Source organism: Pholcus phalangioides, unplaced genomic scaffold (genome assembly GCF_987345545.1).
Source record: "Pholcus phalangioides strain wild (caught in Gottingen) unplaced genomic scaffold, Ppha-v1.0 ptg000007l_1, whole genome shotgun sequence".
NCBI lineage: Eukaryota > Metazoa > Arthropoda > Arachnida > Araneae > Pholcidae > Pholcus > Pholcus phalangioides.
The window spans coordinates 1,211,004-1,225,515 of NW_028301600.1; the positions used below are offsets into that span (position 1 = coordinate 1,211,004).

Consider the following 14,512-nt stretch of genomic DNA (forward strand, 5'->3'; position numbering starts at 1 on the left):
GTGCAACGTTCTGTTCAGAAGAGATCTCCACCCCCTCTTACTCCTACGGATTTATGGACAGCCCTGCAGGATTCATGGAGTCAATTACCTCCAGCACTACTTCAGACATTAGTCGAGTCCGTGCCATATCGTGTTGCGGCACTTCCACGGGCTCACGGGGGCCCTACACGATATTAGGCAGTTGGACCAGTTTTTTTGGCTCTTCAGTGTATAATGTATATCTAGATGAAGGGGGGAAATATATAGTGCAACGTCCCTTATGGGAGTTGTTTGCCTGGTTCGAAATATCCAGTAATAAAGTGGCAAACGACAAGTGGAAAATGATTGCAAATAAACTTTCGCATGAAATATTATTTATTCAAATTAATTATAAAGTTAGTCAATTTTAACAATAGATTAGTATAACGTGGAGCCCTCTATTTGACGTTAACAGTGAAGATACTGGCTCACCAATTGATGATCATCAACAGTCAACTTTTATATTGATCGGACATCCGATGTTGTTAGCCTTTCCCCGCAAGTATCAGAGAAGTTTTCTCAGTTGAGAGCCGGAACACCTTGATCAGCTCCAGGGGGCCTCTCGGTTGAGGGCCGGACCAATTGATGATCATCAACAGTCAACTTTTATATTGATCGGACATCCGATGTTGTTAGCCTTTCCCCGCAAGTATCAGAGAAGTTTTCTCAGTTGAGAGCTGGAACACCTTGATCAGCTCCAGGGGGCCTCTCGGTTGAGGGCCGGACCACCTTGATCAGCTCCAGGGGGTCTCTCGGTTGAGGGTCGGACCACCTTGATCAGCAATGAAGAACTTTGACTGTGAAGATTATTTAATATTTTCGATTCCGGACCTGCCGGAAAACGGATTCAAACAATGTAAATTATTGCATTTTAACTAATCAGCTTAAGGCCAATGGATACGGTCACAAGAGTGGCTGCATTTTTCCCCCACAAGCATTGTGCATATATATACCTGTTTTTAGACTGAATAAATATAGATTGCTCCCATTTGCATTTTTTTGCCTCCGGATCGTTTCTTAGAAGTTTTCACTGATAGGTACGAACCATGAAAGTGGTCGATCCTCGACAATTGGTAGCAGAGCGTGGTTATTTTTGTGGTTCGGAAGTTCTAAAGTAATCTGTACTTAAATTGTAAATGTGTATGAAAACTCTAGTTTTTTGTTTTTTTGGAAAATCGTTTACTTCTCAGAAGCAGAGCTGACCTTGGAAAGTGAATGACGTCGGCGGAAGAAACGAGTGTGTTCAAATTTCAGAGCTTAAATTGTGATAACTTCACGGAATGGAAATTCAACATGAAAATGCTTCTCGTGAACTATGATGTGTTTACCCTTGTGGATGGATCCGAGCTCAAGCCTCCTCAAGAAAATGAGAAAGAACTCAACGTGTGGAAAAAACGGGACTCAAAAGCATTGTCAACGATATGTCTCCTCATTGACGATGATTTAAAGAACTTGGTGATTGAAGCCATAGCAGCTAAAGATGCCTGGGATATTTTGTGTAGTGCTTTTGCTCCAATGACCCGTGCTAGAATTGCCACTCTACGAACTGAATTTTCATGAATTGTCTACTGAAATCTGACAAAAGCATGTCTGTTTTCTTGGGTCGCCTTTTGAGAGCTGTTAAAGAATTGGGATCAGCGGGCAAGATTGTAGCAGATGACGAAATAGCGTACTAGATGTTATCCAACTTGCCAGAAAAATACGACAATGTCGTAATACAAGTGTATCAACTATCGGATAAGGACTTTACATCCGAAAACGTACGCAAAGCATTGATATTGGAGTACGACCATCTTCAACATCGCGGGAATCAAGATATTCTGTGTGACTCTCCGCAGACAGCATTCCCGATGGAAAATCGGAAATCCAGATTAACCTGTTTTGGGTGTGGTCAACCAGGACATTTCATAAGACACTATCAACAGTCTGGAAAACGGTGGGAGGCGTCAAGACGTGGGAGTGAATTCAAGACAAAGCCAAGGCCTCAGCAAGCCGGAGAACCTCAAGAATCAAATCGTGCTACTGGTCCAAGTGCAACTTCATTTCTAGCTGGTGCATTATCGATCGACTCAAACACTGTAGAATTTGCGGTTGATACAGCAGCGACTGATCATTTCTGCAATGACAAGACATTGTTCCAGAATTTTATGGATCTCAAAAATTCAAAAGCTACAATTGCAGAGGGAACAACTGAAATATGTGATCGAGGAGATATCAAGCTGGTTATTCACTTTTTATAAGGAATGGTAAAGCAGTGATTAGAAAGCCAAATGGCAGATTTTTTGTAGAAATACCTTCAAAAGATAATTTATATATTTTGACTAATGCAGTCAAAATATATAAATTATTTTGACTATGCAACAAAAATCATATCCACATGACTAGTGGCAGTCATGTGGATATGATTTTTTATTGTTGTTTTTATCCATTTCTATTATTTTTTTGCCCTTATTTTTGCAAAAGTTAAAAACATTATTTTATAAATCTGGTGGACAGATTTTTTGTTTTTCGTTAGCATGTATATATTTGGCAAGGCTTATAATCCTTGCAGCTGTGTTTTTGATGACTTGAGTGAACCATTGTTTTCGGAATATTTGCACGTTTAGATGCTTTGTCAATTTGCACTCTGTAGCATAGTGAACTGGAATGCCCACCATACCGCAAGCACATTTGTCTGTTCAGCATTGATATTTATACAGAGAAATCCCTCGTGGTTTGAAATCAAAACTGGATCAAACCCGGAAAGCAGATGAGGAATTTCCCATCATATTCATGAATTCAAGAAAACCATTTTCAAAAGCAGTTTCTTTATCTCGCCCTGGAAACTACAATAATAACAAATAGTGATTTAAAAAATGAAACAAAATTTAAACTCTTTTAGGAAATCCATTATCAACTATATAAAAAGCAAATAACATAAATTTTCTGTACTTCAAATGAAAAATGATTATATTCGGAAGCCATTTTAAAATTATAATAAAATTGGTATATATATATATATAGGGGAACCCGGGGTACCAGGGCAGAATGAAGTTTGACGTTTTTCGGTGGCAAGGGGGTGCTACCAGTGAGCGGCAATAAGTAGATCTAGACCAACATGTTACTGCTCAACTACAGCAGCCATGTTAGTTTGGTTTTCTTGAGCATTGGTGAGTCAGGTTTCCATTGTGTGATTTATTGCTCCTGTATTGTAACTTCTTGTGTATTTGTAACCAAGGTAAGGTATACATACTTTCTTACATTATAACTATAGTTAGTACATGAAGTACGTTTAATCGTCTTTAGTTTCATGTAGTTAAATGTTTTTTTACGTATCTTTCTCGAGTGACTTTACCACCCTAACCTGAATCGTGTTCCTGGGGTGGAATGGGCAAGTACCCATTCTGCCGAACTGTAACCTGTCTGTACGTCGGCAAGGGGAATTTACATGCCCCCGATGCTCATTTTACCTCGAAAGAAGAAGCAGAAAGAATTTGAGTTAGGATTGCCACCAGGAGGTTGGGCTGAGGTGCGCAGCACTGGATGTATGACTGCTGAGTTATTTTTTGTATGGTTTCGAAAATTTGTGGAATTTTCTAAGGCATCAAAAGACTTTTCTGGTTCTTATATTGGATGACCACTAAACACATACCAAGAACCTTGAGATTATAGACCAGTGGTTTTCAACCTTTTGGGAACCGCGGCCCGGTGAATCAAATTTCTATGAGTCTACGGCCAGGTCTGGAATAGCTTACTTTTTCATAAGTAATTAATTAATAAACAACCAATTACCTTTTGATTGCGAGCTAATTATTTAATTAATTAAAAACTCATCTAATCAATTAATTAATTAAACCCCTCTTTAATTGATTAATAAATTTAAACCCTTTTAATTAGTTGATTAATTAGTTTAAACCCTTTTAATTAGTTGATTATTTTACGTTTAATGAATTGAATCCATTATTATCTTATGGAGTGATGCAACCTTTTTTTTTCGGTAAAGTATTAATAACGTGCAGACAAACATAAACGAAACGTTTTATCAGCAACTGCAGTAAACATCCTCATTGCTTAGGTGCCAGAACCTGGGTACTGAGGCTGTTTGTGCGCCCCAATATATTTTAAGACGTGGCTGAGCCACTAATAATCAATATACGATGCAATGATTCACCCCCTCTCCTGCATAAGGGCTTGAAACCGTATATACGGGACAAATGGCAACTTTCAGCCCCCCTCAATGTTTTCTTCATTTCGGTGCCTCTACCTCATTAAAAGATTCAATTGATCATACATAAATCAATCAAAAAATATCTTAATACTCAATTTTATAGAATAATTTCGCATAGTGTGTAAAAATACGAAGTTTTCATTCATAGTGGGAATGGAATTTTTTGTGCTGACATCGACGCAGCACTTATTTATTAGCACTTTTTTAATAACTTAGTGTAAAATATATTTTACGATCGAACTTTGTATTTAATCTCAGCTAGAAAGAAGGTAATGATATGAAATAAAAATGTATATATTGTAACTCACCATAAAAAAGTCCACTGAAGAGGAGAAAATTGTTCAGTTTTGGGCGACACACTCTTTTCGGTATATTCACGATAGATGCTTATGTTAAATTGCGTAACTTGATAAATTACAAAACTTTGATCGCGATTTTTCTACTCTAAAACTTAAACTTTTCTCTATTTTTTAACAAAAATTTAGATTTGTGAACCTATCCTTTCCACACTGCAAAAGAAATCAAAACAGAAACCCTCGCAACGTAATTCACTGCGTTTTTGAAAGAAAACAGTATTTGAGTTATCACCAGTAGTTATGTGCACCTTGATGACCAATTCAAAATATACTATTTTCTGTGTGCAGCAGGTGTTTCACTGATTAGTCGCTGACATTTGCCACGCACATGTAAAATACTTCGTTCGTTTCTGAGAACACATACTAAATCGTTACAATGATTGCTAGAGGTTTTTACCACTGGCCATAAATAACGGGTCCAATGGTCGAAGGTGGTTTTCTATAATATTGCCCGGAAATTCCAAATCACTCACAATTATTCCCTTTTGAAGTTATGCGGCTTGGTCAATGGCGAGTAGCACAAATGTTTTTCCAGTCTCCAAGGAATGTGGGATACCGAGTGGATGTCATTATTGCCTTCAGGACATTTTCTGTGGTGCCGACAATGGCAAACCGTGAACACGCAAACAACAGGGTCATCTGGTTGTCAACAGAAAGCCTGAAGCAGTAGTATATTTTGAGGGAAAAGCGTGGCGAATATGGAAAAACGCTCCCAACCGCTCTTGTATTGTTTGGGTCTTGTGAAGACAGATACTCAAAAATACGAAAAGAAAAAAATACTAGTTTCGAGGGGAGGGAAGACCAGAGACATGTTTCCCTTTCTTTGGGTCTAGCAACAAAACGAAGGATTTTCAGTGCGATAAGGGGAAGAGGGATCGTATAATTGTGGCTGGAAGCTTTTGTTCTGGAACTCTAGAGGAGGGTTTTCATCTTTCCCCTTGTATGATTTTTAGACTGAAAAATTAAAATAATATGTACCATAATAAAGTGAAATATACCAATTAGTTATTCATGGAAATGCTTTGAAAAATGAAAGGGTAATGAATATATTCTCACGGCCTGGTACAATTGATGTCACGGCCCGGCGGTTGAGAAACACTGTTATAGACCACTCGAGGAAGAGTGGTGTTTCGTTGCTATGTCTACCACGGCATTGCTCTCACAGACTTCAGCCACTTGTTGTTTCTTTTATGAAGCCTTTAAGTCTTCATTACAGCGATGAGCTGCAAAAATGGCTATGAAGCAACACAGGGGAAGTCGTAACTCTCTTTCAAATTTCAATGCTCTTTGGACCAGCTTTTATCCAAAGCGCAACAATGAAAACTGCTATTAATGGTTTCCAAGCTCCAGGACTATGGACAACTGACCTATCCATATTCACTAACGCCGATTTTCACCCAGTAGACACAATTGACATCAGACTTGGTAGGCCTTCAAGTGAAGAGGTGATCATAGCTGGAACTGAATAATTGGAATTTCCTTCCGCCTTGCACACCAGTTAGAAAAGACATTCCTATCAGGTTGGATGATAAAGCTGGCGAGGTTTCAACCAACTCTAATGATGACACGTCAGCTAAGAAGGTCTGATTTAATAAGGCTAGTTGTGTCACTCCTGGGTGCTCTTGGATGGCAACTGACAATAGGGCCTTTTCATTTCATGTTTCACCGGAAATTCTAATGGAAATTCCAAAAGTTAAAGAAAGTGCAGAAAGGACTAATCTTAACAGATTCCCCATGCAGGTTTTAGAATCCGCTATTAAGGAAAAAGAGGGAAAAAGCTTTGCCAAACAACACACACACACAAAAGAAAGAGCAAGGATAAAACTATTTAAAAAAGACAATAAAATTAAGAATTGACAAATCAAAGAAAATTGCCTGAAGATAGGAAAAAATAATGGAAAAAACTCAAAACTAGCAAGAGTGATTCTGAGGATTGTTCTGACTGTGAATGTTTATATTGCTGTGAATTTTACTCAAAAGTCAGTTGTGTGTGAAGGTTGGGTCACTTGTCCATGTGCAAAAAAATGGGCACACAATCCCAGTGTGGAAATAGACAGCGAAGATGATGAGGCTGTCCTAGTGTGTGCATTTTGTGAATAGACTTAAGAAACGGACACAATCAATGAAAACTGTAGTTAAACCTTTCTAGTCACTTAAAAATAAATACATATAGAGCAACTTAATTTTCCTGCATTTCCACTAATTTTATATATTTTTATAATTACTTGTCCTTACCAACCCGTCAAATGACATAATTTTTTGTTTTTGAAAAAAAATATGTTGCTTTTTTGTTTTCTTACAATATCATTTCATTTTTGTGATTATTAAATTGTAATGTGTTCATAGAAACGTTTGCAGCTCTCTTAACTAACCTATTTGTATTTTTAAAGCATATTTTCAACTTGGTACCCTGTTCTACATATTGTCTTTGGTGTGCGAAATGACAGAGAAAATCGACTCGTTGAATTTGCAGAGAGCAAACAGTTATGCATCATGAATTCATTTTTTAAGAAGAAACTCCCAAAAAAAGTGGACCTGGAGAATCCCGACTGGAACAACTAGTGAGATCGACTACATCCTATCTAATAAGAAGCATATGATCCAAGACTGCAGTGTGGAACAACAAATTCAATACATGAAGTGATCGACTAGTGAGATGTAGAATAAGGCTTAACACTAGAACGGAAAGAGCGAAACTTATCAAAAATAGAAAAACTGTCATCGATATGGTAAAGCTTCAAGAACATCTATATAAATTCCAGTTAGAGCTGAAGAACCAATTTTATTTGCTATATAACACCACTGAAGATCGGCAAGATGTCACCACGATGAACAAAACTTTAACCACCACCCTAAAAAAAATTTCTCAATCATTTGCATTTTGCCGATGTTGTTGTTATCAGCAGTAATCCAGACGGACCAGAAGAAATGATACAAGAACTTGTGAAGGCAAGTATTCAGGTGGGTTTGAAAATGATGAATGAAATCTGCAAAAGACAAAAGTTATGTTCAACTCCTTTATGTTGAAGACGACGATCTTGCTCAACAACAGAGATAGAAGAATTAGAAAGCTATGTATACATGGGACAAGAAATTACCATAGACAACGGAATCATTAATGAAATAAACAGAAGGATCAGGATTGGGTGGAGCACTTTTGGCAAAAACTGTGTAATTCTGAAGAGTCACATGCCATTATGTCTGAAAAGAAAAGTTCTTAACCAGTGTGTGCTACCAGCACTGACTTATGGAGCTGAAACATGGACACTCACAAGCAAGACGATACATAGGCTACAAGCAAAGCAAAAGAGCTTTCCAAAGCATGGAAAGATGTATGTTAGGCATCACAAGAAGAGACAGAAAACGAATCACTTGGATAAGGAACCACACAAAGGTATATGATATCATGGAAAGAATCAAACGTTTGAAATGGAAATGGGCTGGACATATTGCAAGAAGACAGGACAACAGATGGACCACAAGTATTCTAGAGTGGTACCCCCATGGTGTTAAACGTCCGAGAAGGCGTCCCCATGCAAAATGGATTGACGAGATCAGGAAAGTGGCAGGAGTCAACTGGATAGCTAAAGCATCAAACAGAGCAGAATGGAAAATTTTAGAGGAGACCTTCATCCAGCAGTGGATTGAAAATGGTTGTTGATGATGATATATTGTCTTGTGATTAGATCGATTGTGAAAATCATGTTTAAGGCTATGCTATTCGCTCTGCTCTATATTTATGTTTCCCACCAACATAGATACTCTATATAGTTTGCCTCGGACGGATCGCATTGATTCCTTAGGCACAACATAAGTGGACTGTGTTTATGTTGTACATGTATGTTCGTATATGTGTCATGAAATATTGACAAAGTTGTAATTATACAATGGCCACTCAGAGTATACCAATTATGTATATCAGGAGAGAGGGACTTTCGAATTTCGGGACTATTAAATTGACCAGCAGCAGTCAGTGCTGTCTTAACGCTTGGGCCCACCCGGCATGGCCCGGGGCCTCAGGGGAAAAGGGGCCTCAAAAATTAAATCCAGTTGAAATTTTCTAGAATTTACAAGGTAGGGCCTTGAAAAAACCATTTGGCCCGGGGCCCTTGAGGCTCTTAAGGCAGTTCTGGCAGCAGTTGTCACACACACAGGCCATACACTTTTAGACAAAAATGAAAATCATCACCTTAGTATGTTTCTAAAGCAGATGCTGTAAGTACACTATGGCAATGAAATTTGCAAAAAAAGGAAACATACAACAATGAAAAAAGCTATGTCAATAGTTGAAGATGCATGTTTGTATGCTAATGATCCAAATTTTAAACAATGGGCAACCTTCAGATACACTACTTGGAGGAAATGGTAGCTTTATAAACACGTGTCTCATAGTCACAAAAGCACCAATTGGCACTAATAAGTTATTTATTTTTATTTGCCAAATATATGCTAGAGGAGTTGATTAATGCATTGGTGTTAGGAGTCTCACCATCAGACCAAAAAATATACCAAAAGCCAATCAAGCGGATTATCCCCTTCAGGGTGAAGTAAGCTCATGCAAAAGAGAATCTTTGATAAACATCAGTCCACAAATAAATGACAAAAACAATGAAACAAAGAATTGTTGAAATACGCAAGAGTAATCTTGTGAATTTGATCGGAACAGGCAAATGCATAGACCTTTTCTGAAGATTAGTAGTGATCATGCAATACAAACCATAGTAGCACAATACAAAACACAAAATCTCTCAGGGTTTGAGAGGTTTCTTTTCTTGTAAACTTTATAGTATTGTGCTATCCACAGGAATAACGTGAATGCCAAGTTACTAGGGTATATATTTCAATAGACAATCAGTTATTTACAGATCAGGTAAATTTGTTATCAGTTAACAGATTGTTAACAGATCAGTTTGTGATATGTTCTTCTGGAAGGAGGCAACTGCATCTTGTGACTATAATATCCACCCATAGCCATAGGGCATGCCAGTGTCGTCTTAATACATTGGCCCACCTGGGTCTCATGGTAATTAGAACTAGTAAAGATTTTAGAGATGAAGAACGTGTAAATTGATAAGAAGTTTCTAGTCAGTTAAGGGCCTCAAAAAAATCACTTTGCCCAAATGCCCATGAACTTCCTAAAACAACCCTGGGTCATGCTACTCATTTTGAGATTGGTATTTATGGTTGTCTTATTCTAATCCTGTTGTGGTTTTGTATTTGTAGTTTTTTTATGTTGGAGTCGAATAATGTGGTGATACCTCATCCTTCATTGTTGGTGATTTAGGGCCATTTCTTTCTGGCATTGATTTGGTGGACTCTTGCATCTCCGTAGGGATGTTACAGATGTTGGTGTTGACAGGCTGGCTGTGAAGCTGTTTGCTTGCTCCAATATTTCTTGTTGGCGACACGATTTAATGTATTATTGCAGAAAATATGGCATAGTCCATCACAACAGCTATATTGATTGCAGGTTGTAAAGTCAAATTTGGCTGTGCCACCAAAACACTTTCTCCACCTTTTATGTGGCCGTTATTTCAATTTTGGGTCCCAACAAGCGAGCAACCTCTGCTTTAAGGAGGTAATTTTTTGTCTTCGGCTTTTTTTTGTTTTCTATGCTACTGAAGAAGGGACTTCATGAGATTCCAAATCGTATGTAGCTGTTTTTTTCACCATATTTTTGGCATATCTACCTTTGGGATCTCTCACCCAAAAACTTCCCCTCTTTCTACTCACTCATTATCATGTTAAATTGATAAAATTTCTGCTAGATGCAAGTGTGCATTTATTTGACATGTTTATGAAATTATACATCTCAATTTTATTTTTTGATTGTTTTTCATAGTTCCAATAACCGTTTTTTCCTCTTTTAGATTGTATTTGGTACAGCAAATGGATCAGTGACAGTAGTAGATGTAACAGGTCAGCCAGTGGCCCAATTGACAGTATGTGAAAATGTGCCAATCATAAGAATGTCATGGTGTACATCAAAATTTGATGAAGAGGACAAAGATGATACAAATGGATTTTGTTTGGAAAGTATGTTGTTTATTTTTATTTACTGTTATAAAAATAGAAGAAACATGTTCAAACCTAATCCGAGCTCACAGAAACTATTACAAAAAATAACAGTAAATATAATATGATAATTTATTTGCCTATGAGGCCCAATCCATGCAAGGATTACACCCACACGCAAACAAAGATGCAATATACACTGATGGCTCAGTTTAAACAGGCAACAACTCAAAATTTTATGTTTTGTGATATCTGCATTTTAACACTAGAATGGCTGGAGCAGTCCAATTATTGGACCAGGGATGCCGGAACATATCTGCTCGTGATGCTAAAGCAATACCAATCATCTGAATGGTATTGTTCAGCAATACCAATCATACCAATCGCCATTTGAAGATAGCTCAAATATTGCACAGAAAGTGTTTTTTTTTTTTAATTAAAATTTTTGAAGACATATCCGTGGGACCCTTTCCTTGTAAGGAGTTGCATTGCTGCAGCTCTTTTTGTTTGCAAATCATTTCAGGTCCAAGGGACTTTCTCATACACCCTATATGTACATTAAGCATGAGAATAAAATGAGCATCATAAAATCTCAATACCGCAATGGTAGTCATAGCAATACACTGGAGACAGTACATTTCATCACTGATTTCAGATGGATCTCAGTCCTTTGAGTGGCATTAGCAAGATATCCTGCCTCCTTATTTTAGCATTGGCAAGCCCAAATATTTTGTAAAGTTAATCCCTCTCTCAGTGGAACACTTTTCCCTACACCAATGGTTCACAAACTTTTGTCAACCACGGCTCCCTTGCCTAATTCATGATTCGTCAGCGGCTCTTCAGGATAGATTAATAGATATTTTCCCGTATAAAAGAAATAAATGCACAAATCAATATCTCAAGCTCGCTACGACACCCCACATAAAGGTTACCGATGCCCCTAGAAACAGCGACTCACACTTTGATAAAAAAAAACTATATCCATTTTACTTTTTCATTACTTTATATACTCATTTGCTGCTGAAAATCATAAGGAAGCTTATTGCTATTATGCCGTGTAAAGGGTTAAAAGGCATCAATCAATAGTCTCATCGATGTAGTTAAAAAGTACAAAAAAAAAGTCGCTGAGAAAATAAAACTTGTAAAATAAATAAATAAATGCAATAATGGCATAGCTTTGTTATCTGAAGTTTATACCGCAAAAAAAATCAGACTACAGAATTGTTTATTACAGTGCTATTATCAAAATTAAAATTCAAAGCTCAACATAAGTTTAAATAAACAAATACAGGCACAGAAACATATAATTAAAAATATGAGACAGAATGAGAGATGCTGTATTGTTTGGGTCTTCATGAGACCCAAACAATACAGCAGGGGTGGGGAATGTTTTTCCATACTTTCTGTCCCTTTTCCCCGAAAATATCCTACTGCTTTTTAGGGCTCTCTGTTGACAACTAGATGACCCTGTTGTTTGCGTGTTCACCGTTTGCCATTGTTGGCACCACAGAAAATGACCTGAAGAAATAATGCCATAAAACTCGGTATCCCACGTTCCTTGGAGACCAAATATTTCTATAGGGAGGGGAAAAAATCGTTTTGCAAGACCCATCAAACACATGCGTTCAATTAACAATATTGAAGCTGTCTGTCTTTTTTTTACTTTTTTACTCAGTGAAAAGAGAGCCGCTGATAGCATGCAATTAGTGTGCGGCTAAAATTCCCTGGCTGTTTTCTTGAATTGATATACAGTATACCTACCACATGAGGGGGAAAAATCGTTTCTGCTGAACTTACGGCCACAACTAGATACTTGGTCACCCGGGACAAGCGTGCATTTTGATGCCTCCTTGTAATGTTGAAGGTGAGGCTTCAGAATGAAATTTGCGCCCCCTCGGGTCTAGCGCGCGGGGCACAAAACCTGTCAGTCAGTCCTCCCGCCCCTGTTGAGGCCCTGGCTGGACTTCCTATGGTGTGTAATTTTTTCCCCACTCAATGTATGTCGGATGACCAAAAAAAAAAAATGTTTAAGATTTCTTTTATTTCAAAGTTCAAAGGATTTCATAGTGGCACATTGATGAACTAGATTCTACCCCACGTAAGTTTGCTTTTATCTAAATGATATATTTTTTTCTTCCTTTTGTGTAATTAACTGTAGAAAAACCATCTGCTGTCGTTTAAACTGGGAATGTTGCCAATAACTTTCAAGTTCAAGTCTTAAATTCCGTAAAATTATTGTGCAGATGTCGACGCCCGGTTTCCGTATGGTCAAGTTCAGCATTTGAACCCCACAAGGGTAGGGCCGACATGGGAACAGCTCTGGGGCCTGGGACAATTACCATAAATTTTTTTTCCAAGCTGTAAATTCGCTACAGAAGAGCCTGTGAAAAGTTTTGCGTAAGCGCAGGCAGATGTGGATTAAAGTCAGTTGAGGCCCCGGACGCAAAAGTAAATACTGGATCCCTTAAATTAGAAAAAAGTGTAACGTAGTATTGTTTCCGCCTGGCAGTCGAGTGGTTAGGGAACTAGCTTCTCACTGTGCAGGTCTGGGTTCGAATCCTGGTTCAGGCATGGATGTTTACTAACACTAACAAATTCCCTGGACGGATCATGCTGATCCCTTGGGAATACGTGCGGATCACGTTATTATTATTAAGTTTGGGTTTTACATGGCTCAGGGTGTGCGCCTGGTGCGCCCGCCCCTAAATCCGCCTCTGCTTCGGGCAGCCAAATATCCCTGCCAACGGGATGTGAGAGCATAGCCCAGTCAACAAAAAATTTAAACAACATATATTCACTGACAAACGATTAAGGCTGTCAAAGAGAAATGAGGAAAAGTGATTTCCGCTGTGAAAGTGAGAGCCGCTCTTAGAAATGTGCGTCAGGAGCTGTCGCACCGTGCTTTGTGGGCCCCTGCACTCACAGTAAGCTATTGGAGGCTTTCATGAATTCTGAAATTACTTCTTGCGTTAATTCTGAAGTTTCATCAATTCTGGAATTATTTCTTTCAACAATTTTGAAATTCCCCCCTCCTCCCCTAAATTCTGCATTTTTATTGTGTGTGGTGCAGGAATTATTTCTTTCAATTATTTTTGATTCATCAAGTCCAAAATTTTTATCAGTTTCAGGATTTTATTTTCTCTTATTAGTTTAAAATTACCTTCAGTGCGGAATTTTTGCCAGTTTTTGTGTTAATCTATTGAATTGTGTGTATTTAACGTTTTCGGTATGGATATTTCACATCATGGTTGTATATTTTGAAATAATGGATGCCGAAGCCAGAAATTTTGTTTGGGGGGGGGGACTAAAGTGATAGAATAATAGATTTGTCCATCTTTTCCCCTTTTTTCGGTCATTTTCTCACATTTCTGGAAGGGACCAGACCCCCAAGTCCGCCCCCCCCCCACTACGCTCTTGCGATTCCTACCCCCAAATATATAAAATCGGGCAAATATTTTTCTTGTCCGAAACTATTGAGACGCACCGGGAACCCTTAGGTAAGCGGTCATACAAGTATTACGTCAGCATCGATGGGTGTGGGGGGGAGGTCCTGATTTGCTGACTTTTGATTAGGAGGGGGGTTTAGGATAATGCTTACGTCACCAGCCACCTTTTATGAAAATATTAAATATTTTTAATGGCATCTTACTCGGTCCGTCAAAAACGAAAAACCTTTGGATAGATTGTGGGCGCCTGAAATAACATTCTCCCTAATGATAAATTCCTTACAGAGCCTCTTCAGCGATCTCTAAATGTTTCACAGATCCTTAAAGTGCTCAAGAAATGTGTCTGAGCTGCTGAAGTGCTCTGGAACTGTGCAAATGATCCGTAATTATGCCATGGATCGCTTAAGTAATCTGGGAATGTTCCACGGGTAACTTGAGTGATGAACACCCAGGCATGGCTCGGGGGTCCA

General features: G+C 38.3%; 1 protein-coding gene across 1 annotated transcript in view; it reads left to right on the forward strand.

Annotated features, from left to right (window-relative positions):
* LOC149084781 (tubby-related protein 4-like) overlaps positions 1-14,512 on the forward strand; it is a 178,329-nt gene that overhangs the window by 47,153 nt on the left and 116,664 nt on the right. The window contains exon 4 of the mRNA XM_089232524.1: positions 10,452-10,617. Within this exon, the coding sequence (XP_089088650.1) occupies positions 10,452-10,617 (166 nt within the window). The remainder of the gene's footprint in view (positions 1-10,451; positions 10,618-14,512) is intronic.